At 43.1% G+C, this 26,759-nt stretch overlaps 1 protein-coding gene across 5 annotated transcripts; it reads left to right on the top strand.

Moving 5' to 3' along the window:
• Positions 1-1,141: 1,141 nt before the first annotated feature.
• On the top strand, positions 1,142-26,680 carry LOC146381016 (pleckstrin homology domain-containing family A member 1-like). Of its 5 annotated transcripts, none has more exons than XR_014800984.1 (13): positions 1,142-1,225; positions 8,320-8,505; positions 9,884-9,940; positions 11,007-11,052; positions 11,807-11,904; positions 13,353-13,478; positions 14,463-14,600; positions 15,042-15,110; positions 16,843-16,907; positions 16,988-17,051; positions 17,411-17,500; positions 20,906-22,540; positions 23,595-23,701. XR_014800984.1 is itself a non-coding variant. In XM_084936988.1 (13 exons), the coding sequence occupies exons 2-13, from the start codon at positions 8,365-8,367 to the stop codon at positions 23,824-23,826; spliced, it is 1,200 nt and encodes a 399-aa protein (XP_084793114.1). In that variant the 5' UTR covers positions 1,142-1,225; positions 8,320-8,364; the 3' UTR covers positions 23,827-26,680. The 5 variants fall into 5 exon arrangements, 3 of the variants coding, with proteins under 3 accessions (XP_084793114.1, XP_084793112.1, XP_084793113.1); XR_014800985.1 differs by having other exon boundaries at positions 22,348-22,540; XM_084936988.1 differs by having other exon boundaries at positions 20,906-20,979; positions 23,595-26,680.
• The last annotated feature ends 79 nt before the right edge of the window (positions 26,681-26,759 follow it).

A 26,759-nucleotide genomic window follows, 5' to 3' on the forward strand; every position in this document is an offset into this window, starting at 1 on the left:
ATCATGTGGGGTATGCATTTACTTTGGATGTTTGCAGTAACATAAAACATTAAAGCAAACAGTCATTAGTTCCAGGCCTCAGAATTGTAATATCACAGCTTGAAACGTTTCCCTGTGCACATAGATCTGGATGAATACGTCCTGCTGAAGAGCCCCTCTTAAGCACGTCGCAGACTCTGTGCTCGCTGTCCTTCAGCTGACCTGCTGACATCCTGCTGCACAGGCCTCCGTGCTTACAGCTCTGTTATTGTTTCTGTGCATCTACCATAATCCTTTGCAAAGAGAGCGAGAGACGAGGAGGGGAAAAAAACTTCATCTCAGTTGATTGGCTGGAAATCTGCATCAGGATCAAGCTGCCAACAGTAGGAATGTGTCACATCTATTCTTCCTTCAAAATAAAAGCAGAAATGTGACCATTCAGACAAAATTCGGACTACATTTATATGTTTCTATGAATTATAAGCACTGGAAACAATATGTGAAATTTGTAATAAAGAAAGAAGTGTAGACCTATGTTGATTCATTCACTTGTCTGTCTTGGATTGTATTGCTATTTCAAAAAGAAATGTGAATAAAATATGACATAGTTTAAGGTTTTTCTTCTTTACAGCAGAAATTTGACATTTGGCAAAACATTCTACTCAGTGTTTGAGCAGTTTTTCCCCCATAATCACTGTAAACTAGGAAAAGATGAAATAGTCTCCCCGTTAGCACCCTTTAAATAAAATACATTTCCCCCCATAAATTAGAAAAATTGTTTCATTTAAACTTTGTGCATTAAGCTCATCAAAGGTTTTCGATGAGGTAAGATTACATCAGATGTCTGTGTTACAGGAGCTAAAACAGTGAAGAAAACAGTAACAAAATAAATAAATAAAAAGGCAATAAAACAGAATTACAAAATAAAATATCTCATCAGTATTAAAAAATAATAATAATAATAATTTTAAGTTTAGATAATAAAACTGAATGTAATCCCATACAATCGAGTAGGAAAGGCTCAATTTAAAAAGAGAGCAAAACTATTCTCAGACAAAAGAAAGAAAATCAAAGAAAACGTTTACTTTATTTACTTTATTTTGAAGTCCAGACGGACGTAACGCGGTCGTCAGCAGAAGCTTTTATTTTTAAAGGCTGTAAGCGGAAGCCGTGTGGGTTTATTGTGGTTTAACTTGACGCTGGTGCCGGACAGCTGCCACACTGGACTCGGACTGAGCCGGACTGTGTAAGTAAACCCGAAATCCGTCGCTTTTCCTGCCTCCAGACGGTCAGACCGTGTTTGTAGGGATGGTTTACCCGGGCAGCAGCGGCCTGGTTCAGGGCCACAGGCTGTCGGAGAGACGGTTAATGTAGGCGGGAGAGGAAATGGGTCGATGTTTTTAGGCCTGTGACTACAGTTTGAGCTCCACGGGGAGGAATTGAGCACTGGTGACAGTTTAATAGGCATATTTACCACCGTGAATATTATACCAAACACGGCCAGGTACAGAAAATGAAAAGCAGCGGATTTACAGCAGTGTAATTACACCTTAAATGATCAGGTTGATCTGATTCATGAGGTGAAAGAGCTGTAAAATCAGGGTTTATTCAGCTTTTGACTGTAAAAAATTAATATATTACCAGGAGCGATTGTAGGATTCTCATGGGGTGGCACAGGGACCAAGAACACAGTACTTATATTTAGTGTACTTATATATTGTACTATTAGTGTACTTGATTTTTAATATTTGTGCTACTTATGTTATTCAGCTCTTACATTGTGTTTTCAGATTTTTTTTTGTCCTTTATGTTTTATTTTTCCTTTTTCTGTCTTTAACTTTATTAATGTTTAATTTACTTTAGTTTTTTGTTTTACTATTTGTTTTCTTTTTGTTTGATTTCAGCTTATTTTGGCTGTTTTCCATCTTTTTTGATAAACAAGTCATTATATATTGAAGGCCCAGAGGAAATCAGAATACCTGATCTGAAATAAATACAATGTAGAAAATTAGTGTTAAAAAGATTAGGAGGTATTTTTAGGCTCACGTGCTGCCCTGTGGCTTCATGCAAATGTTCTTACAAGAGAAGAAGTGAATAATTTTTTGTTTTGAATAATTGTTCAGGTCGTGAAACGAGTATTTAGACTCAGAGCTTTCTGTGGAATATCACTAAGAGTGTCCAATCGAGTGTACTTCTTGTCCTTCCTTTGTGTGTATTGTGTGTATTTTAATTTATACTTTTTATTTCCCCTTTACTTTAAATTATTACATTATTTTATTTATACATGTATTTTATTTGTTTCATAAAGGAAGTCTTTGTAGGGTCTATATAAAGTTTTTATTTGATGTGCCGTATTTGAATGCATCACTCGGGCAGATGTTCATTGTACACCTGTACGATGACAAAAACATTCATTCTATTCTATTCTGTTGCTTAATCAAAACTTATAGTCCTGTATAAGCACAGCAGTTTTAAAGTCAAAGTTAGGGGTCATCAGGTTGCCTCAGAGTCATATTTCAAGTAAATATGAGCATTATTGTGCAGCAGTATGTACTGTGACATCATGAGTCAGATGTGAGAACAAAAGAATAGCCGTGTTTTCCCCTGAGAACTTGAAGTAGCAGTTGAATGTAACTTCTTAACAAGTTTACAGTAACAACACATCAACCTTGTAATCTCAACAGAAAGCCTTCTGCACGTCGTAAAACTGAAAGTGAAAAATATCATTGTGGGGTATTTAAAAAAAAATCTTGGGTCAGGATTTTAAAGCTGTTGTTTAACCCCCATCAGTAATTTCCATGTACTGTTTGCTCTTCCTGTCATATATAACACAGCTATAGTATCAATACAGGGACACCAAATATCAATATTTTATTAATTAATAAGAAACGCTTAGCTAACAAATCTACCTGCTAATTCAGAGCGAGCTAATTACTTTGTCACAAGGGTAAACATAGACAGCTAGCTGAGGCCGAGGGTGTTGCACACTCTTTTTTACGACAATCATCATTAGGGGCTTAATAATTTTCAGTTGTAGACCTTATAAATGTGAATACTGTTAAGCAAATAGCTCCAATAATAATAAGATAAGATAAGATAACCTATAATAATAACCTATAAGATAATAATAATAATAATAATAATAATAATGGATTGCATTTATATAGCGCTTTTCTCTCACATTCACACACTGGTGGAGGCAGCTACAGTTGTAGCCACAGCTGCCCTGGGGCAGACTGACAGAAGCGAGGCTGCCATATCGCGCCATCGGCCCCTCTGGCCATCACCAGTAGGCGGTAGGTGAAGTGTCTTGCCCAAGGACACAACAACCGAGACTGTCCGAGCAGGGGCTCGAACCGGCAGCCTTCCGATCACAAGATGAACTGACAACTCTTGAGCCACGATCGCCCAATACTTACTATGTAGTTATAAATATGGAAAATAATAAGAAAGGAAAAGCTGTGTTGGCACCAAAACACTAGTTGGTGGTAGAATTGCTGCCTTCAAGTTGATCCATTCTCTTCTAGTAGTTTGGACAGTGGAATAATTCGATGGAAATGCATCATCTACTTATATTTCTATTTACAGTGTAGGGATTCAGAGTACAACACAGATTTAACACAGAACAATAAATTCTCTGTAATTTGTGCTAATTTAACGAACAAAGGGGGAGTTACCTGAGTGTCACTGGGTTTTTTGGTGTTTAAGATTTCAATCACTGAGGAGCTGCTGAGCCGGAAAAACCGTGGACTTAAAATAGCCACGTGACATCACTTACTGGTCTGTGGATTATGGTTTTGAAGCTTTGCATCTGCCATTGTTGAATTTGAGAGCTTGCATGAATGAATGACAAATGAAAGTCAACATGTGGTATGACCTCTTTTATTATTTAACACAGTCTGAACTCTCTGAGGCGGCTTTCTTGTCCCTTCTTTAAGTAGTCATCAGGAATAGCTCTCCAGGTTTCTCCAGGAACATTCAGAGCTCTTCAGTTCCAGTAATGGGATTACATAATTCCATCAGTTTTGACAAAGCTGCCGTCAAACTGTTACAGAGCCTTCACTGTGTTTCACAGATGGCTGAAGACATTGTAAGAAGCATGAGGGGTGTCTCGAGACTTTTGCACAGAGCCGTTTCTTTTACTTGATCCCAGTTTGTTTTACTCCTTCTCTACTCGTGTGCTGAATATTTGCACATTTCCAAAAATAACCCAAATCTTTTTTTGCTCGAGTAATTCAAAGTGAAAATTCGAGGAACTGCGTTTGTGTTTTTTAGCACTTCTATGTTGGCGTCATCCAAACAGCCATAACTGGTGACACCAATACTTCCCCAGTTAGCTGAGGAAGGAAAGGCAACAGTATGAAGCTCTTAGAGACTTTTTAGAAAGAGAACTTTATGAGTGTCTGCCACTTATCTGCTGTACAACTCAGACCGGGGTAGGTGGAAGAAAATGAATGGACGGTCTTGCGTTGCTAACATTCATTCACACTTATTGTGTTCTAAATTTGCATTCCCGTGCCTTTGTTAGCTTTCTGTGTTTGAGCATCTCCCGTGTTATGTTATTTTCCTTTAATCAAACAAAAGGTTAAAGTGGAAAAAAAGCAAATTTTTACTTCTTTTTCTGATTTTTATGCTATTCTAAAACTCTCATGGCTTCATGTTTTCTATTGATCTCTAAGTCAATAGAGATCTTAAAACTGTAAGATCTCTATTCCCCCTTAAAACTGTAGCATCACCTCACTGTCAACCGTGTACATTAAACTAATATTCATACAAGTTTGTCATTGTTTGGGCATTTTCACCAAATTTAAAGAAATTTAAAGAAATCTAAAGGCATGAAATCAGGTGTAAGATATATTCATCCTTCGGCGATGCTCTGAACTGTTCCAACAGGAATTTTTTCACTTTGAAATTGAAAATGAAAACCACAAAGTTGAGCTCTGTGACAGCGAGCCGCCTCCCTGTGAAACTTCTAACCTGCTTCTGCTGTTTTTTTGGCTTAAAGTCTGCTTTTACGGACCAAATTTTACTCATCCCATGATGGGTGGGTGTGCCTGAGACACTGAGGAAATTGCACGCTCTTACAGCGGTGACTCGTCAGCGACAGGGTAGTCACACCCTGAAGCAGTGGTTTTCAGGCTTTTTGTGCACAAGCCACAGCAAACTGTCTGCCCTAATTTGAAGCCACACCTGTTTTCATATCTGCTCAAAATAACATCAGAGTCATCTAGCGTGCCATCAGTTGTTCTTTTGATTGTCTTTTGTGGTTTCTTGACCGTGCACGGCTCTTTTATGCCAACGCATTAGCATAAAGGTTGCCTCCGACGTCTTATCAGACACACAGCTCAGTAGACCAGTCCTGCAGCGTCTGCTTCAGATTTGACTAGACCAAGTTTGTCTCAGAGGGAATGTTTGTTTTCAGAGTGGCTGTTTAGTTTGTTCGGCGCTATGTTAGCATTACCCAGATAACACACTCTGAAAATGACTGACATCCCCACTCCAGCTTCCAGTAGCTTTAGCTTTCCCCCTACTTCTTAGTCAGTCGCTTTGTTAGCTGCACTGGCAAATTGCAGTTTTCCATTTAAGAAAATGATCTATTTCCCTTTTATTGTCAATCAGGGCCTTTGATGTGTTATGTTCTAATAATTCCCACCATTGTGCAATAATGGGAATGGGCTGTGGTTTTCCTTTGACACACATTTTTTAAAGCAGTATTTTAGGGGAAGTGACCGTGTATAAAGTACTGATACAGTACAGTATATTATGCAGAATACAGCATGTGATATATGGCTGTCAAAAAATTCAAGGCTCACCTACATCTGTCTCAAGTCACACCATTGTTCCTTGGACACCATCTGGGGGTCGGTCCCCTGAAGCATGCCCGGCCTTATTGCCTGTTTAAGTCCTAAGAAAAGTCTGCAGAAATGACAAAACGAACATCATTGTTGTATTGTTGTTGTAGCGATTGAAGCCTTAAACGCTTCAGGAAAATGTTTACTCAAGTACTAAATTAAGTTAGCAGTTGGACTATGTTTAGAGACTTCTATACCACTGGATGTTTTTTGTGGGTCGTTAACATTTATTTTCTCAACGTCCATCTTTGTTATCTGCTTTTTAGATGCTAACATGTGAATATTAGCCTAACCATAGCTCTGTAGGTCACCAGGCATCACTAACCTTTCAAGTGTTGCAGGTTAGTTTTCATCTTTGTTTACGTCCAAAGTTAAAGCAGAACTGCATATTTAGTGTTTTTTTTAGAAATACTTAAGTCAGATATATCATCTTCAGATGGAAACTAATTAGATAATTTAATTGTAATTGTAACTTGGCTTAATGTTGTATATTCCCTTTTCTTGTGAATGTAAGAATATGTTTATAATATGTATTTATTGTAACACCCGTGGGAGTAGCTAAACTAGAATTTTGCAGGTATCTGAACTTGAATCTGGGTGTTAAAACTCTTTGTTGGCCAAAATGCTCAGGCAACAATTGGAAAGAAAGGGAACACGTTTGGCTTTTCCTCCTGCTTTAAAGGAAAATTGAGCAAAGCTGGACATGACATGAGAAACGTGAAATGCAAAAATCTCGTTACTTCTGATAGCTGGAGCAAAGTTGAAGCTCAGTTTGGACCAGACATTCAAGGCAACTTAAACCAGTCATTGAAAATGTTGATACATGGGGAGGTTTGAAGCCGCTCTGGGGTGAAGACACAAAATAAATGTCTGTATGATTGATTTCAGCAGACATGTTGATTCTGGCATTGCAGTGTGAGAGTAAATCACAGAGCTGGAAATGGAAAACAATAGTCTTTTAGGGTGTGTGTGTGTGTGTGTGTGTGTGTATTACTCATATTGTCACAGCATGAATCTGTTTGTATAGCCTCTATGGAAACAAAAGACAAGTCCCTGTAATGTAAATCATTAATTTTCATCCTGAAGTCCTGGCAGCGTTAGGGTAAGGGTTGGATTAGGATTAGTATAGTTAAGGTTAAGTCTGTTGAATGTAAATCAATCGAATGTCCTCTGAAGTAATGGAAAGACAAGGGTGCGTGTGTGTGTGTGCGTGCCTGAAAGTTTTTAGTGTGACAAACCACACTTTACATCTGCATGTTTCAATGACACGTTGTGTATTTGATGTGAAGAAAACTGTCATTTATGTATGAAAGGAATCCGGTGCACAAAGGATTCTGCACAGGAATGATCGTTCACGTTTTCCCTACTTGATGACAGTGGTATGCACTATGCATGAAGGAAACTGTTGAAGAAAAAGTAGATTCTGAAAGTGAAGGTTGGATTGGTATTATCTTCCTTATCTGGAAAACTTCATGCTGGGCTTCATTAGCTATGAAAAGGCTGCAGGCTGTAGGCGTTTCAGCGACTTACCTGCCAGTAGAAACTCAGAGGGGACTGAGGCTTTTGAAAGACATGAATCTTAGCAGCCGGCAGTAAATTGCTGTAATTGTTTTTTATTTAAAATTAAACTTTGAGGTTACAGTTAAAAGCAGGTGAAACATGCAGTCCAGTGAAGTCCACTGCCACTGGAACAGTGACCCTTCAGAAACATTAAAAAACTTTGGGGACGGAGAGTGCACAGAGAGAGCAATTTATGTGGAAAGGTAAAGACGATACAGTAATACAAAGAAGAAGAAAAAATGAGAAAGCCCCAAATGTGCAAGCACTTGGCAAAAGTAGAAAGAAAAAACTCCCCTTTAGAAGGAAGAAACCTCCTCCAGAACCAGGCCAAACCAACTTAATTGGCTCCTTTTATTGTGGAGGAGTTGCAGCTCTCCATGAGTTCCTGCTGAACGACTGAGCTCTGCAGCACCCACTCACAAACAGGAACCCAAGATACTTGAACTCCTCCACCTAAAGCAGCAACTCCTTCCCACTACAGAGTGGGCACTCCCTGACGTCAGACTTGCTAATTCTCATTCCTGTCAGTTCTGACCTAATCAGCTGCAAACTGGCCCAGTGCAAGCTGGACGTCACGAAAAACCAGATCTGGCAGGCAAACCAGTCTTCCCATCCTTACTGGAAAAATGGAACACAAACTTTCACTTGTTTCACTTTCTCTACATGTCTTTGGGATACAAGTTTACCAATAAGATAAAACACAAAGGCAACAGACTTGGTAAAAACAGAAAAACACCCAAGCTGCCAACCACCCGTATGTCTGTACTGAGTCAGCAGTGTAAAGAAATGTGCATTGTTCACTAGTCATAGATCAGCCGTAACGCAAATAAAAACCTGAAGTACAAAAATGTGACGTCACTGCATCTTTAAAATTCCAAACCTAGCACCTTAAACCTGCCTTGACACTTGTGTCTAAATGTCTGTGCAGAGTTCCTGTGATGCCCCAGAGCGGGCTGAGCTGGTCGGGGTTGCGATGCCTTACGTGGACCGACAGAATCGCATCTGCGGCTTCCTGGACATCGAGGAGAATGAGAACAGCGGCAGGTTCTTGCGCCGTTACTTCATCCTGGACACTGAGCAGGGCAGCCTGCTGTGGTACATGGATAACCCCCAGGTAAGGCTGTTTATGAGCTGAAAACATCTTTATCATCTGAAAAGAAACTGTTTTTATAGGTGTTTTCATCTGAGATCTGGGTCATGATGTCTTGGGGTGTGTCTTTAGTAAGAACATAAATGTAGGCCTTTTATTTTGAAGTTCAGAAGCCATTACAGGTATTGACTTTGGTTTTCTTACCTCCAAGTGGCAATAAACAGCTCGTGAAAATCATCATGCGGGGACTTGAATCGCTTCAGGGATGTAATCCATCACATTGTTGCACAGCTCATATTTTAGATGCATCTTAAGAATCAGCTGCATGAAGCATCAAAGTCTTTATGCTACAGCAACATTTTTCTATTGTCGTGTACTGACACCGTGAAGCTCGGCTCTCGTATTGTTCTGCATTTTTCTACTACCTGAAAAGATGCTGCAGATGTCTCTGCCCGTGACTCTGAAGCCCACTGCTTTTTTGCAACAGGAGGAAGTAGGAGCTGTTGCACCGGGGAATACATTTTAATTCACTTTCACACTCTGCTGTGCAGCAGGACGGTGTGTGTGGGAGTGAGTCAAAATTAACTCCTCTGTGTGCGAGCTCATTGTGATGAAGGGACATGTCAGACACGTGAATCACACCACTGATGTGCTTAAGCAGTTTTAACAGTTCTTCAAAGGCGCTGGAGCCGTACAGCCCCCTGAGACCCTCTCTCCTCATATGAGGACATTACACTTTGGCTTTTCTGCACCTTATACTTCATTAAAGGGTTTTGTTAAGCAACGGTTACTTTAGAAAGAATGCAGGATTAGGGCACTTCCTCCTTGGCTTCACTGTTCAAATCTGAAATCTGATTGAGTAGTCTCACCTCTGCATGAAACCAAGCAGACAAACGGGAACCAGAACAGAAACAGGTTAGCGATAGCGCTGAGATTTCCTACTGTTGGGGAATTTCTAAATTCTTTTATTTTCCAGATGATCTTCCCACATAGATGTTTATAACAAGTGTTGTGAGATCAGAGAAGACTGAAACAGGTTCTGACTATTTTTTATTCATATCTGACTCTTTGGATGAAGTTAAGCTCTCTTATGACTCCACATCATCGTCTTTTACATTATTTTGTCATTTTTACTGAACATTACTGAAAGGGGAAAAAGCAAACGTGTTTGCACTCTTCTTAAGAACATAAATTTAAGAAAAAGAATAATGAATGTTTTTAACTATCATGTTGTGAAATCTGTAAATAAAAGGTATGAAATACTGTTGTTGATTTCCATCATAGCAGGCAGCAGTGATGCTAGTGCTACTACCTTGTTTACTTCTGTTAGTTCTACTTCTTCTCGATATCACGAATGGCTGATGCTTATACATTTGTGTACATTTGTGCTTTTTCTCTTCAGAATCTGCCCAAAGGTGCAGGAAATGTGGGCTCTCTCAATCTTTCCTACATCTCCAAGGTTAGTCCTCACTCTTCCACACACACCGTTTCACCTGCACTCTCTGTGCATACAAACGTGCTTAAATCTGTAAAATCCGTTGTTATTTTGGCGTGTGATTTCTCTTGTTACCAGCTGTAGATTGAACAGAACATCTGCTGGATTATCGCCTCTTCCTTTTCATGATTCTATCTTAAAGTCTGTCGAATTCCTGTGGCTTCAGCCGGATTTTAAACTCAAAAAAATTAAATGTTATATCACAACAACCAAATAAATTCAGAAATTCATTTGAAAATCACACAGTAAATAGATGCTTCAGAACAGGAATACACCCCCAGAGGAACAGGGCTCAGGGAGGGGCGGCCATCTGCCACGACCAGTTGGGGGTGAGGTGAGGGAGACAGGACAGACGATACACTGTGGAAGAGAGCCAGCGATTAATAATAAATTGGACTTTTCTAATTTTAGAGATATTGCACAAATGCAAGAAAGCAAGCCTACAGTTTTTTTTAATATGTGCATTGAAGGACAACGCCGAGATTCCTCACAGTGTTACTGGAGGCCGAGGTAATGCCATCCAGAGTTAGCATCTGTTTAGATACCACATTATTATATGGATTTTGAAGCAGGAAGTTAAACCTTATTCTAAGATGGGCATAAGCTGCATAGAAGTGTAAATGTATGCTGTGCCTTGTAATAATACTGCTGAAGGGAAGCATGTAAACAGAACTGGTCCTAGCACTGAACCCTGTGGAACTCCATAATTAACCTCAGCGTGTGAACTCTCCATTTACATGAACAAACTGGAGCCTGATAGATAAGATTCAGACCACTGCTGTGAGTGTAGCATCTTTATAGTATGATATGTCGTTTTCCTGAGTTTTTCCCAAATGTGTGGTTTTCTGTAGGCCACATTTGTCTTGTCCCAGCCACAAGTCCACCTTACATCAGCTAAATGACAGCGGTGCCAGGATTTATCCGTCCTGCACTCTGCCATAAGCAGCATAGAATTATCACAGATGTGTGGGTTCATGTTTTTGGTGGGTTGTGCTGACACATTCACCCTTTACTCTTCTCTCTCGCTAAGGTCAATGATGCCACCAAACAAAGACCAAAGGCAGAGTTCTGCTTTGGTAAGTTCATCTTTATTCCCTCTCACCCTGCACTGCGTCTCTCTGCCTCCTTGCTCTTTACCTGCGTAGTGACCATAGCCACATACATTTCTCTTTCCTTTGCTTTTGACCTGTTTGTGTGTGGCTTTGTTTCCAGTGAGAGGAACTATCGGTGCTCCGACACGCTGACGTTTTAAACAATAGCATGCTTGTAACTTTGTGGCAGCAGATTGTCCCTTTCCTGTTTCAACATCACAATGTACCTGTGTGCAAACAGCTGTGTACGAGAACACAACCGGCCTGCACAGAGCCCTCAGACCCCACTCCTTCCTCACTTCCTTCCCAGTCTCCTTTGTCCTCAATCCTTCCTTGTTTCCTTCCTTCCTCGTCGTTCTGCCCTACCTCTTTTCTTTCTCACTCCCTTCCTCCCTCTTTTCCTCATCTGTGCGGTTTATTTCCTCTCTTTTGTCCCTTGCTACTTGTTGTTCCTCTGCTGTCAAACAGTAGGCCTTTGTCACTCAATAGGAGGAAACTGTACAATGACAAAGACCTGACCTCTGTGTGTGTATTTGCATCTGGATGGGATAATGGCACACACACACACACACACACACACACACACACACACACACACACACACACACACACACACATCCTCTGGCTCTGAAACAGAAATAAGCTGATATTTTTAGATACCCATGGAGCTCGTTTCTCTTCTTCCTCTTGTGCTTTCGAGCCTTACACATTCCTCTCTCTCCCTCTCATTCGTTCACAGTTATAAATGCAGGAATGAGGAAGTTTTACCTACAGGCCAACGACCAGCAGGATTTGGTAGAATGGATCAGTGTTCTCAACAATGCCATCAAGATTACTGTGAGCCTCACACACACACACACACAGATCCATCGTTGACCCTGTTTGTCCTCTTGTTGTGTGTCGCTCTGTCTTCAGCCTCGGGCTGCAGCAAATGGAAAGTTACACATCAGGCCACTGTGATAAAGATCAGTGCAGGCGTAGCAGCGTGTAAAGACACAACAGCATTAAAGCCACCTGCAGCTGCTGTGGTCTGCAGTCAGCTGACAGGTTTTCTGTGCACACTTTCATCTTTTCAAACTCTCTGCCTCTCTATAATCAAGGAATCTCCGAACTCGTGCGTGCTGCGCTGGCCGCTGCTGAGTTGAGCAAGCGGGCAAAAATCTGTTGGGTTGCAAATGAAGGGTCCTGTAGAGATGCACGGCCAGCTGAAATGACACCGAGACGTCGCTTGTGTCAGCCGATGCCATTTTCCTTTTTGTGTGCACCATCCTTTGCAAGGGCGACAACAGCAAGTGCATTAGCCTAACTAAAGGTCTCGCAGCATTGGTTGGGTTATGTGCAAACAGTGACGTCGCCACAGCTCTGTACCATTTATACCAGCGCTAAGGTCCTTGGGGTATCCTCCGGAGTACATCCACGTCAGCACAGGAGATGTTAAAAACCACTGAAATCACTTTGCTCCTGATTTTGACTTTCGAGTGTTGGTGGTAAAAACTGACAGTCGTACACTCTAAAACCCAGCAGGCCACCTGCATTAGATTACTCCATTAGCCGGCTGCTAAGCAGAAAGGCGCACTTGCTGCCAAAACTACACCACAGTGTGGTTTTCACCAGCACTATAACTAGTCACCAGGTCAGTCCTCATACAGTTTAGACCACCTGTACGTGTAATGTCATGTTTCCTGTGAGGCTTTAGTGCCTTAACACGCAGGGTGTTACAGTATTGGCTGCTAAACTACAAAGTCGAGGTTATTAAATCACAGGGGTGGAGGGAGCATAGTGGGAATTTGCAGTCTATGTTAAAGTAATGCCATCACAGCAGTAACACTGCTTACTGAACAATGATTAGCTGGGAGTGGCAGATTCACACCACCCATCCTTTTATCGTTTATTCCTTTTCCATCTATCAGAGTCCAGGAAGGAGTCTAAAACAGCACTGATTTTAAAGTTAATTTCTGGTGTCTGCTTGTTATTTTAAGCTGTGAGCACCTCTGCTTTAAAGGAACGGTACATATGTAACATGCTGGTTGCAGAATGAGCTTCCTGTCAGACTTAGACCTCTGCTCCAGTTCAAGGTGTGAAGATAACCATCGTCACTCTTTAAGACCAAAGCCAATAACTGATCCTAATAGCTTTTATCTCTATTTAATTAGCATTGCTAACGTAATGTGAATTCCTATGATAAATAACATTCAGAGAGTTAAGAAAAAAGGTGAAATAAAGCCCAAGCTCTTAAAAATAGTGAGATGTGGAGCCTTTTTGAAAGACTCCTGCTCTGTTTTCAGGTGCCAAAGCCTGGCGAGGGCCACAACACCCACGCAGAGACTCCCCAGGAGCTGCTTGGAACCATGAAACAGGTCTCCTACAAAACTGAGATCATCGGAGGAGTCCCCATCATCACGGCCACTCAGGTAACGCTCACAGCTGCGAGCGGCAGGAGCAGCTCGGCAGGTCCGGTCCTGCCTGTGCTGGTATGCAGCTGCAAATATGAGTCAGCTCGCAGGAACACAGGCGAGTTAAGGCTGGTTTAATTATGAGTCGGAGGTTTTAAAAATATCGAGGGGAACGCGCATCGACATTTAGCTGCTGATAGCTGAAGTTTGCTTTTATTTGTTAAAGGGGACCTCTGACAGTTTTGCACATCTGTGATTGTTACGCCGGTTTTAGGAAGTAAAACTGCAAAATCTTTGTAATCCATCGTTTGTTTATGATTGAGACTAGAGACTCCAGTCAGAGGAGTTGCATTATGGGTAATATATCATTGAAAACAATGACAAGAACAGGAAGAATGCATGGATTAAAAATATCATCGCTGACTGTCGTCTTATTTTTATTCTTGGACTCTCTTAGAGTAGCTTTGGATGATTCAGAGTTCATAATAATCCTTATTTGTCTTACACCGGGCTTTCATGCTGCCCCTCAGTTCATCTTCTGTGTGAAAACAACACGTTTAGCTCCTCCCTCTTAAAGTCTTTCTGCTTTCTTCTGATTGGCTGCCCCTCAAAACACAAGATTGGATCAATAGGCTGGCAGGTGGCCGGTGTTTTGTGTTAGGGGTATCCCCTCTCGATGACATCACCGGGTGTCAGAAGTAAAAAAAAAAAATGTGTGAAACTGAGTGTTCAGAGCAGTTTGAATTGGAGAAATGAAGTGTGGACGTGCTGACTGGACACGGCTCAGCGTGGAAGTAAAAAGTCCACAAACGCTTCAGCAGAGGACGACTTTAGAAATCAGTTGAAACTTTAAGACTAATCCCGTCCTGCATTAAAGTTTATAAAGTTTATTTCATCATTCTGATTATAAGCAGTTAAAATGAATCCAAATGAAGTCTAATGTTCGTGTGTGTGTGTGTGTGTGTGTGTGCGTGTGTGTTTGTGTGTGTGTGTATATTTAAGGAGCAGGGAGAGGGGCACAATGGAGCTGATCGTGGAGGCGTAAAGCGGGCTCAGAATCAAATGCCCTACTTCCTGTCCAGAGGAGCACAGGATCAGGCCATCATCAAAGCGGGATACTGCGTCAAACAAGGAGCTGTGGTGGGAGCGCACACACACACACACACACTCAGTGTCGTCATAATGAACCATCACGTTTGGTTGGATAAAATCTCACACAGTAATCAGATAAAAATACTTTTGTGTTATTAATGAGCAACAATCGATGTTCAGAAGAGAAAAATGCAGATCTTTGAAAATAACTTAGTAATAACAAAGTAAACCTTTCACTGCAGTTACCTGCCATATTAAAATAATGTTTTTTAACAGAAAATATTTCTTTCCAAAAATGAACAATAACCACAGGCACAGTAAGAATACAGTCTGGTGGCCTTATAAATACACCGTATGTACAGGTGCGGCACAAAAATGGTAGAAAACAGAAGGAAGTGGCAGGCGTAGAACTAACCTAACTGTATTTCAAAATAAAACAGGAAGCAGCTAAACAGAAACTTTGAAACATGCTTTGCTTCCTCCTCTCAGATGAAGAACTGGAAGAGGCGGTACTTCGTCCTGGATGAAAATTCTCTCAACTACTACAAAACTGACATGGTGAGGAAACGGTGAAGAGCTCAAACACGGTGACATCAGTGCACAAAGACGCATCAGGTTGCTCCCAAACAGACACTGAAGAAGAAGAGAGTGAAAAAAATCTGTGCTTGTTGCAAAACTTGCTGCGTGTCTCCACATGCAGAGGCATGCGTGCTGAATACCTCCTCGTGTGATCTACGTGTGGACAGATTAGCCCTAACTACGGCCTGTCTGTGCACATATATGGGCACACCCCGTGTGTGTGTGTGTGCGTACATATATGTGTGTCTGGCTGAGTGTTCACACCTTTTTTATGTGTAATCATGTCCTGAGTGAGTGCAGCTGCTGCAGAGTGTTTGTTCTTCAACTGAAAGCTGAAGAAGGAAAGTTTGTTTCAGGAAATGGAGAAGCGAGAGCTGAAGCTGGTCTCAGTGATCCGTCTCACAAGCATTTCCCATATTCATGCAGGATAACGTATCCACACTGGAGGTTTTTGTAAAGTCAGACGTGTCATTTATTTGCCGCTCTTCGTTAAAAGCTCGTGAAGCTCGTTGACGTCCATGTTTACTCATCGCCTTCCTTGCGTTCACCTTCCTCGACACACGCTGACATTTGTTTGCATGCTATCGCCGCTGACTGCGAGTCATACAGACTGACACGATCAAGCATTTAGATCATGCATATCATCAGCACACGCGTGTCTTCATGGATGCTGATCCGAATGACACACGGGCGAACTATCTGACAGTCAAATAACCCCAGCCTTCAACAATAGCACACACTGAGCACCGTTTATAGGTGATTTACTTAATTAGCGTCGTCAAGTGCTGATTATAGGCAGCTCATTAAGCCAGGTGATGCTGCACATCAGGGATGTCAGACTAATCTTCTATCGTGGTCACGTGCGCCCCAGTTTGATCTTAACTGGGCCAAACCAGGGAAAGTGGTGTTTCTGACAGCGTAAAGACATTTAATTAAACATTTAATACCTGAAATGTCTTAATACATGAAAAGTAAGTGCAGGTTCAACAATACATCTCAGTTTTCCACCTGATAAATGTGTAAAATTACAGAAAATGTTCTGGCAGCTCATTGCTCACACGGCCCTTTTTTAACCCACTGTAAAAAAATCAAAAACGTCTGTAGCAGAGTGGATAGTAGAAAAAGAGGAACTTTTCTGTCATTTAATTGTTTAACGATTATTTTACTATTTGGTGCACCATGAGTGTCCATGGGGGAGGTCTTTATTGATTCAAAAATACAGTTAAAAGTCTAAAATTGATGCACTCGTTCACATTTTATTGCAGTGGGCCGGATTAGAGTCTTCGCTGGGCCGGTTACGTTTGACACCCTTGCTGCGTATGTTATGTATGTATGTTGGTGTAACCCGAGGTGATGACCTCTGATCAGTGTAAAAGCATGCCGCTCACTGCCTTCTGTGGTTTGACAGAGTGTGAATATGAAAGTTCGTCAGCTCAGCCGTGGCGTGAGTCGTCCTTTGATTGCAGTGAACCCGCCGCGCTGCAGAGCCGTGTCGGATATCTAAACGTCTGACTTAGAGTCGCGTTTCCAATCGCTGTGAGACGACTGACGTTTTGTTCACTCGACTGACCAGAGCAAAGATTTAAACAGAGGTTTTTTTCTCACAAAATTTAAATGAAATCAAATGCAGACACTAAATATTACCCGACCCATCGTGATTTCGTGTTTCAGTTTGCTTTTGATATGTACTTTCTCTCCTCCGTCGTCTCAGGAGAGGGAGCCGCTGAGAGCCATCCCACTGAAGGAGATCCACAAAGTGCAGGAGTGCAAGCAGAGGTCAGTCAGCCTCCCGGTCAGCTCTGTGTTTGGGTTGATTCAGGGGAAGTTCACTAAAACGTCTCCTCTGTGTCCTCCAGCGAGCACATGATGAGGGACAACCTGTTCGAGATGGTCACCAGCTCAAGAACCTTCTACATACAGGTAACACGCATGAGGAGGACGCGGTCATCAGTCAGGAGAAGCTCTTTCTGCACCGTTGTCTCATCCGTTCTGCTTTGAGCCAAATGAGTGTAAATTAGATTCAACATTTGGATGATTGTTCCACGCCTCCATCTTCTGAAGGATTTACTGTCTCCACATGAGATACTGATGAGGATGTACTGATGGGACATTTGGTCGTCTTTGTTCTTTCCAACTCTTCTAACTCAACTACTGAGAAGGAGCGATTTACTGACAGGAAGACTTTGTTTAATCGAGTTAAAGTCACCATATTATGTCATATGTACGTGTTTAGAATCATAGCGTGCATTCATTTACGTTCCTGTGTTTCTCTCTGTCAGGCTGACAGTCCAGAGGACATGCACAGCTGGATTAAGGCCATCTCAGGCGCGATCGTGGCCCAGCGCGGTCCCGGGCGCTCCGCTAACACTGTACGTATCATCTCAGGTGAAGCTAATTGGTAAAAGAGGTTTAGGTGACATGGAAAAGGATGAGTTTGATTTAAGAGGACAGATGTAGGAGTTTTAGAATCTCAGTAACGGTGCGAACATGAATAATTCAGTTTAACTAAGATGGTACAAAGATGCTGCCATAATTGAAGATGCAGTCCTTCTTCTCATTGATCTTTAAAATTACTCTGAAGTGTTTCTTCCTGCTCACTTCACGCTGCAGCAACATGTGGCTGCATGAGCTAGTGCAGCAGTGCCACCATGTGGCAGAAACACAGCACTGCAGCAGCTTAATGAGGTAAACCTTTATTAGATTTCTTTAATTAACTCAAAGATTTTTATTAAGAAAACAATCTTCAGATGATTTGGGTGTTTAACCCAGTGTGGGAATATTTTAACTGTAAATCTGTCATTAGGGATGAGACTGAGTGTGAAGTCATTTGTGTGTTTGTGATTTTAATACCCTGCTTGTTCATGATTTTGTGACACTTTCACAGATGATGATGACCGTGACTGATGCATGTGTTTTTGTGCATTTCTGTTAAATCTTTCTCGCTCACACACACACACACACATGGACACACACACACACACGGACACACATGCCCACCTAAAGAGTTTCCTTCCCAAACTACAAAAAACTATAAACACTCAAACCGAAGCTCGTCTGCATTACTGAAACGAATCTGGATCACAGTCTGAAGCTAAAGTCTTTTAACTTAACGCAGCGGTAAACTCCTGGAAGGATTTAAAGGAAACCTCCTTGTTTTGTAGCAAATGAGGCTTTTTTGACTGAGAGCCAGTTTTGATTTTAACTTGCAATATTAACCAGATACAGTTTGTTCAAAACCTAAAATATTGTTTCACGTGAGACCCAGACGCCAGACTGACATGAAGAGGAGTGGTGATTCTGCCAGTGATGACAGCTGGAAAACTAAAGCGATGCTGCAGTGGAAATCAAACTGGTTTGTAAGAGAAAAACAAACCAGTTTATGGAAAAGCTCTAAAAGACGTCGATTTCAGACATTTTAAAGGTTTCTGATGCAAAACAACATTGTTATCTTTACCTTTGTAACTGGTGGAAGAAGAAGACCACAGACAGCTTAGACAACAAGCACCTCTGGACAGCTGTTATCTTAGATCTCTCTGTGAAAGTCCCGTCATGTCCTCTTGTACTTGTGCATCTGTGATTGCTGCTCCAGTGTATCAGACCTTATAAAAACCCACCATTCTCCCGGTAACGCTCCTCGCCTGAAGCTATAACTAAGTTTGGAAACTATTAACTCTCCAAGTGAAAACGGCTCAGCTGTAGTCAGAGGTCCCCCCCTCAGAGGAAATTCAGGCCGACCAAAGCAGAAGTCCATGACTGATGGTGAAATCGCCGATTGCACAGTGCAAGTGTTCAGAACGGGACGTCCGGGCACAGATTTCACAAACAGCGACAGAGCTGGAAGCTGTGTGAACCTGCACGGAAGAGGATTAGAGCCGCTGAAAAAAATGGGGGAATTTGGGGATTTCTGTCTCAGAATTCTGGGAAAAAATTCCAAAAGACCCCTCACTCTTTTCACTGGCCCTAAACTTCCAGTAACCATGACTCTGAAGGGGGATTAGCAACTTTTAATTGAGCTGTCCTCAGAATGTTTGGATCACACCTCACACAGATGTTTGTCACAAGAAATAAAAGCAGGTTGGCTGGTTTCTGTCTGTGTAAGGTGTGGATGGATGGATGGATGGATGGATGTGTGGGTGGATGGATGGATGGATGGATGGATGGATGGATGGATGTGTGGGTGGATGGGTGGATGGATGGATGTGTGGGTGGATGGATGGATGGATGGGTGGATGGATGGATATGTGGGTGGATGGATGGATGGGTGGATGTGTGGATGGGTGGATGGATAGATGGATGGGTGGATGGATGGATGTGTGGCTGGATGGATGTGTGGCTGGATGGATGGGTGGATGTGTGGGTGGATGGATGGATGGATGGATATGTGGGTGGATGTGTGGGTGGATGTGTGGAGGGATGGATGGATATGTGGGTGGATGGATGGATATGTGGGTGGATGGATGGGTGGATGTGTGGGTGGATGGATATGTGGGTGGATGGATGGATGGATATGTGGGTGGATGGATGGATGGCTGGATATGTGGGTGGATGGATGGATGGATGGATGGATATGTGGGTGGATGGCTGGATGGATGGATATGTGGGTGGATGGATGGATGGATGGATATGTGGGTGGATGGATGGATGGATGGATGGATATGTGGGTGGATGGATGGATGGATATGTGGGTGGGTGGATGGATGGATGGATATGTGGGTGGGTGGATGGATGGATATGTGGGTGGATGGATGGATGGATGGATATGTGGGTGGATGGATGGATGGATGGATATGTGGGTGGATGGATGGATGGATGGATGGATATGTGGGTGGATGGATGGATGGATGGATGGATGGATATGTGGGTGGATGGATGGATGGATGGATGGATGGATGGATATGTGGGTGGATGGATGGATGGATATGTGGGTGGATGGATGGATGGATGGATATGTGGGTGGGTGGATGGATGGATGGATATGTGGGTGGATGGATGGATGGATGGATGGATGGATATGTGGGTGGATGGATGGATGGATGGATGGATGGATGGATATGTGGGTGGGTGGATGGATGGATGGATGGATATGTGGGTGGATGGATGGATGGATATGTGGGTGGATGGATGGATGGATGGATGGATGGATGGATATGTGGGTGGATGGATGGATGGATGGATATGTGAGTGGGTGGATGGATGGATATGTGGGTGGATGGATGGATGGATGGATATGTGGGTGGATGGATGGATGGATGGATATGTGGGTGGATGGATGGATGGATATGTGGGTGGATGGATGGATGGATGGATATGTGGGTGGGTGGATGGATGGATGGATATGTGGGTGGATGGATGGATGGATGGATGGATATGTGGGTGGGTGGATGGATGGATATGTGGGTGGGTGGATGGATGGATGGATATGTGGGTGGATGGATGGATGGATGGATGGATGGATATGTGGGTGGGTGGGTGGATGGATGGATGGATATGTGGGTGGATGGATGGATGGATATGTGGATGGATGGATGGATATGTGGGTGGATGGATGGATGGATGGATGGATATGTGGGTGGGTGGGTGGGTGGATGGATGGATGGATGGATGGATATGTGGGTGGATGGATGGATGGATGGATGGATATGTGGGTGGGTGGGTGGGTGGATGGATGGATGGATATGTGGGTGGATGGATGGATGGGTGGATGTGTGGCTTCGCTTGAATAGGAGCTCTCTTCCGCGCTGTAACTGAGTTGTGCTGTAAACTGTTGTTTTCAGATCCGTCAGGCCAGAAGGCTGTCCAGTCCTTGTATACAGAGGTATACGCCATTCTGCAGCGGTGAATGCAGCACGTATGTGACCCCCGTGCCCTTTACCCCCAACCCCTGCACCCCGACCCATTCACCACAGCTTCCCCCTCACCGAGCCTTCACCCTGCGCACCACAACAGACGCGTTGTGGTCCTTCCTCACTCTGAGCTCTCTGTGCGTCGACGCTGTAGTGTTCATCCATCCTAAAGCTACAGCCAGGTTGAACAGTCACTCCAGCTGTTGCTCAAGCAGCAGGTCTTTGTAGCCACATCTGGAGCCTGCAGTACGTGCAGCTGGATAGTTTGTGCGTTTGGATGAATCTCAGAAACATTCAGAGTTTGAGAGTTTACAGTTCATGCCTGGATCTCACCCAAACCTTTAGTCAGAACTCTGATTATCACAGAAGCATAAAAGTCTATTTCCTTCCTGTTTACGTGATTTATTCAGATCTTCTGTTGATTTAAGTTCTTTTCAGCTAATGAAAAGATATAAGATTTGAATTTATTTGAAATGACCCATGTAGACCCTTGTGCAGTACCCTTAAAGCCCACCAGGGGGTGACAGCCTGCACTTTGTGACTCATGGCTCTAAATAGTGAAAGTTCAGATTTTCTTTCTGCCTTCATCGAAATGCATTTTGTTCATGAAGAAGACACTTCATGGAATAATTGAGGGTTTTATTCAGGCTTTTGGGTTTGACGCTTCATTTCAGACCTTCTGAATGATTCACATCCAGATTAGACTGAACTTAAACTCATGATAAAAAGTTAACAAACTAGATTATCAGATTATTTCCAGGTATTAATAGTCTTCCTTACATATTTATATCCTGTGGATGGGTTTGTGCCACAGTGATGGATGTTGTCCAGTCACAGTCGTGCTGCCCTCAGCTTGATGCAGCTGGAAAAAACTCTGAAATTGAGTTGATCAGCTGACCTTTGACCTTTAACTGTAGCTCACAGGCTGAGATGCTTCCTCAACATCGACGCTGACGATTTCTTCGTACGCTGTTGTTTTGGCAGCGTCCTCCTCGTAACACGTTGACTTTTCTCTCTGGTCCTCCATCGACTGCCTTGGATTAACACGTCGATCCTCTCACATCACAGCTCGTCTCTCTCTGTCTTTCTTTTATTGATCCAACACGTTCTCGTGTAGGCAGAAACTTCAGCTCCACCCGCTCATAAACATCATCCTGCACCACCTGCACCATCATCTCTGAGGGTTTCACGTTGTTTCATTCTTCACTCCTGATTCAGATTTACAGCGTTCCCGACTCCCAGCAGGACTCCACAAAGAGCCTAACTCATCCCGAGTCTCTCTTTTTTATCCCGCTAACACTTTTTGTCTTTCTGTTTTTCCTCCGTGTGTGTGTGTGTGTGTGCGTGCGTGTGTGTGTGCGTTTGCCTTACAGAGAGTAAGGTGTGACAGTGACGTACTAACCTTCCCCAAATGAGCCCCACCGCCGCCTTCTTCCCGACCCTCCTCCTCCTCCTCCTCCGCCTGCTGCTGCTCATCGTCCAATCACCAAGCCCCGATGCCTCAGCTTCTTAGCACCTGCTGCTTGATCCCGCCCTGCTCCCTGGCGGCTGCGGCGCCACCCATTCGTACGTGTTGCTTGTATCTGCATGAAGCCTTGTTTAAACTCACAGCATTTCACTCGTGTGTAACTGTTTGTCCATTGAGAGCAGGTTAGCCAGCTGGAGGATTGTGGGTACTGTAGTGTTTAGAACCCCCTCTCTCCATTAAAGTGGCAAAAGAAGGTCACGGTGCTTTAATGTTGCTGCCCGTGCTGTTAAATCATCAAAGAGAACGTCCTTGGCTTCACCTCTGTAAGCTGTGTTTGCTAGAGTAACTTGGTTTGTCTGCTGTTACTGATCATCATCTTTTACAGTGTTCATTGCACCCTCCCTGAAAGCTTACTGTCTAAGCACCGCCTAATAACAACTAATATTATTATTATAACACTGAGGAAGCTTCTTTGCTTTTGCTGCCATTTGGCTCCGTCTGTCTGCTACTTTTGCCTAGCGATAAGGATTATTGTGCATTTAATGGGGCCCCTAAATATGCAGCCTGATCAATCAGGTCTGATTCTAATCTAAAATAAGGATCTGAAGATGGCGATGACTGATGAGCATCTTTAATATCAAGCGAGCAGCTTTCGTTTCACAGAGCCTGATCCAGATGTTTCAGATTAAATTGGCTGTAAGCTCCACGTTTTCACTGATTCTGTGACTCGAGCTTTACATTTTACTGAGCCAACAGAAGGAGTCTAATGTCAATACTTTCCAGAGCAGTTTCAGGAGTTTAGTCTACTTTAATCCAGGGAGCTGACGAGGAAATGTGCTCACACAAAGACACAGAGTTTTAGTTTTAATGTTGTTTTGAAGAAAATGTAGGAAACGTCAAGTTTTTAGCAGCAAAGTTTTAGTTTAGACTTTCAGTTTTCTTTAGAGGAAGAAAAATAATGTGGGGCTGAGCTGCAGCTTGATGAGAAGCTCGGGCCTGAATGACTCTGACAGCGTTTCCTCTTTTCCATCTCCATCACACACTCATCCATCCATCCACCCACCGAGCCCTCCATCCATCCATCTCTCCATCTGTCATTCATAGTCACCGCTTCTGCCTCACCTCCTCCTTCTCTTCCCTCCGTCTCCTCAGGAGCACAGTGACCACTCCCCTTCCACCTCCACCTTCTACCTCCCAGTCGATGAGGAACCCCAAGACTCGCAGTCCTCAGAGAGTGCTCAGCCTCGCTCTGGACACGCGCCATCGGGACAACTTCCTGGGCCTCCTCCCCTGGAGGCTGAGCGGGGTCCAGTCCGTGATGGTGCCCCTTCCCCCGGCGCGCTCCCGCCTGTCGCTGCAGGAGACGCTGCAGCCTTCAAAGTGAAAGAGGAGGACAAGCCGGCGTGGGGAAGCACCAGCGGCGTCTCCGGGTCCCAGCTCCTCCTGGCTGAGGATCAAGATGTGCACATAACCCTGTTCTGACAAACTCTAATGGACACACACACACTTGTGCACACTGTCAGACTCTGCGTGTCCTGCTGAACCTCCTGGGACCAGTTCTTTGTTTTGTTTTTTTGGGATGGGACCTTCCTCCGCTGTTTTCCCTTCTCCTTGTCTTCCCTTGTATCCTACAGTCCGTCACTCCTGGCAAACGACAAACACGGCTTGCTGTTACACGTTTCAGCGGCGCCGCGAGTCTCACTTCCTGTGATGCACCAAAGTTTGTGTGTTTGCTTCCAGCAGCATGGAAGACTGACTGAGAGACTGACTAATCCCGCATCTCGGTGTTTTTCATTTTAAACTCGCGTAGAGAAGCTCGAGGTCCAGATTCACTGAGCAGAGGTCCCTGAGCGGCCAGCTTTCATGAGCAGGTTTCCAGAGGTCACGCTTACTGAATATTTCCCGTCGTCAGTGATGGAAAAATGTGTCATTTTCATAGATTAGAAAAGATGCTGGTCTGTCTCTTTCATAAGATAGCACTGAACACAAGTCACCCAGCAGGGTCATGCAGGCATCTGTGTCCGCCACAGGTGATCCTGCTGCAGGGAAAGTCCCGCATTGAGATACTTTGGGTGGCTTCTGATCCCTGAAATGCAGAGGGACGGCCTAGCCTTGAGAATAAAATAATAGCTGTTTGTCTGAAGGAAAATAGAGGAAATACGCCTCTGCAGAAGCCTCCCCCGATAGATTTGATTAAGCTTCCAGCTTTAGTTCATTTACTTCATATTTGGTCACCGCGACTACAGTGCTTTAGAGCCTCTGCGATGAAAGACAATCATCTGCTTCATGTTTGCTTTGGAAGATTTAAAGCTCTTTAATGAAGCAGACATTCCCACAGTGAAGAGTGCTGCAGCCCGTTTAAAGACAGGAAACTCACATGGAGCACGCCCAATCTTAAATCTTCACCAAAAATCAAAATACAAGTGATGTATTTGCTTAAAATTTATATTTAAAAAAAATACAAAAATCAAATTGGCTCCAATGTGTGAAACTTCAGCACCGAGCAGTAAATTCAGGTCAGAGTAATGAGTAATAATATCACTAACTGACCATGTCATATTAGCAATTTTAAATCACTTGTTATATAAAAAAAATACGTTTATATTAATATGTAACTGTACATACTGTAGTACCTCTGGAGTCCACCAGGGGGCGCACACTTTCGGAATGACTGTAATAAAGAATTCAAATAACCGGTAAAATTAGGCTATGATGGAACTTCCGTTTGTCAAGTGTACCGTGACCTCTGTTTGCAGCGTTTCCACCTCCTTTTTTTAAGCGCTTATTTAACCAAAGAAGTTTATTTGAAAGCTGCAGTCAGTGGAGGTAAAGTCAGCGTGAAGGTTTATTTCCGTTTCTCATCACCGTCCTTCGAGAACACTGCTAACGTCTGCGAGGTTACTTCTCCTTCTTTCCAGCATGCTAACTGGTATCCAAACCAGCAAGCTTTTTTATTTGTCTCTCAGCACCAGCACGTTACCAGTTAGCTTGCTAAGTAGCCGCCAAGGTGCTCCAAACATCAGCAAGACTCCAGCGCAGCTTTGAAAGAAAGAAAAGCGTCTCTCTGGTGGTAAAACGCGTCGCTCTGGCCTGTTTTAAGCGAGTGAAGCCTGATCAAGGAGGTGAAAAATCTAAGATGGGCTTTAACAGAAAGCTTCTGCTGTCCTTTGTTTTTATCCAAGGTCAAGTCCTTCTCCTGGCTCTGTTGGAGGCCTCCAGCTGTTAAAAAATGAGTTTCTCTCCGTTTATTTGCTTGTAGGGGATTGTTTGATCGTCTGGGTTTTATCTTAAAGCGCCTTGAGATGGCTTGATGTGAATCGGTGCCTCTTACTTTGATTCCTGTTCATGTTATCTGATCCTCAGACTTGCACATGAGCCTAAAATTCAACCATGATTACTAAATAACCCTGAAGCACCCGAGGCTTTGTCGACTTTTGTGCGTCCACACAGTTTTAGTCTTCAGACGTTTACGCCTCTGAATCTTGCGGTTGGGAATCTTTGTTCTGGCGTCAGGACTGAAAACGTGCTCGGCTGTTGAAACTGCAGCAGCTGTAATTAGTGAGATCGCACAGCGCTCTTTATCTCAGTTCTGTCCAGTTTCAGCAGTGAATTTAATTTCTTACTAATAAAGCCAAACCTCGCCGAAACCTTCCATCTGCGGTCCAGTTGCTGCTTTGCCACATTTCCAGATTTATGATATTTTTTTAAAATCCAAAAGAGAAAATGAGTCTGGATGAAGCTGTGTTCAGACTCCAAGTGTGACTGTTGCTTCTGTCCTCTCGCCTCACTGCACATTCGCGCCTCTGTACTGCTTTCTAACTGATGACGTATTTGTTTCTGTCTTTTGCTGTAAGATGTGGGGACGTGAAACCAAACTGGACGTGTAAATGAGACTCTAAAGCTCGGCGGCAGGTTTTCGTTCCTCTCGGCGTCCGGCTGCGAGCTCTGGTTGTGGGTGTTTCTTTTTCTTCGGTTTCGATGTGCTTTTAGTTTTTATGATAATATTATTTACAGTGATGAAAAATCGAAACATATATGTTGTTTACTGAGTTTTTTAAACACGTGTGCACGAGTGCACGCACACGGCCCTCCTTCCTGTTGTTCCCCGTTCACCATAAGCTGGTTAAAGTGCCTGCCTTGTTCTTACTAAGAAAAATGATCTTTTGACCCTTTTTAGTGTGAACATGATTCTAAAAACATGTGCTCTATTTATTAAAAGAAATTTGGAATAATTTGAACTGGGTTCATGTGTCTGCTTTACTTTACTTTTATGGACTGCACACTAATTATTACACAGACAACATTTCTGGCACTTTT

The sequence above is a fragment of the Perissodus microlepis genome, chromosome 8 (assembly GCF_051167445.1).
Source record: "Perissodus microlepis isolate ML-2025 ecotype Zambia chromosome 8, ASM5116744v1, whole genome shotgun sequence".
In the NCBI taxonomy this organism is placed as follows: domain Eukaryota; kingdom Metazoa; phylum Chordata; class Actinopteri; order Cichliformes; family Cichlidae; genus Perissodus; species Perissodus microlepis.

Bases quoted from the DNA above. Each gene is read 5' to 3' on its own strand.
- LOC146381016 (XM_084936986.1), top strand. From the start codon at position 8,365: ATGCCTTACGTGGACCGACAGAATCGCATCTGCGGCTTCCTGGACATC. The intron at 11,905-13,352 runs GTGAGCCTCACA...CTCTGTTTTCAG, and splicing joins ACAATGCCATCAAGATTACT to GTGCCAAAGCCTGGCGAGGG. The intron at 17,501-23,594 runs GTACGTATCATC...CCGTCTCCTCAG, and splicing joins CCGGGCGCTCCGCTAACACT to GAGCACAGTGACCACTCCCC.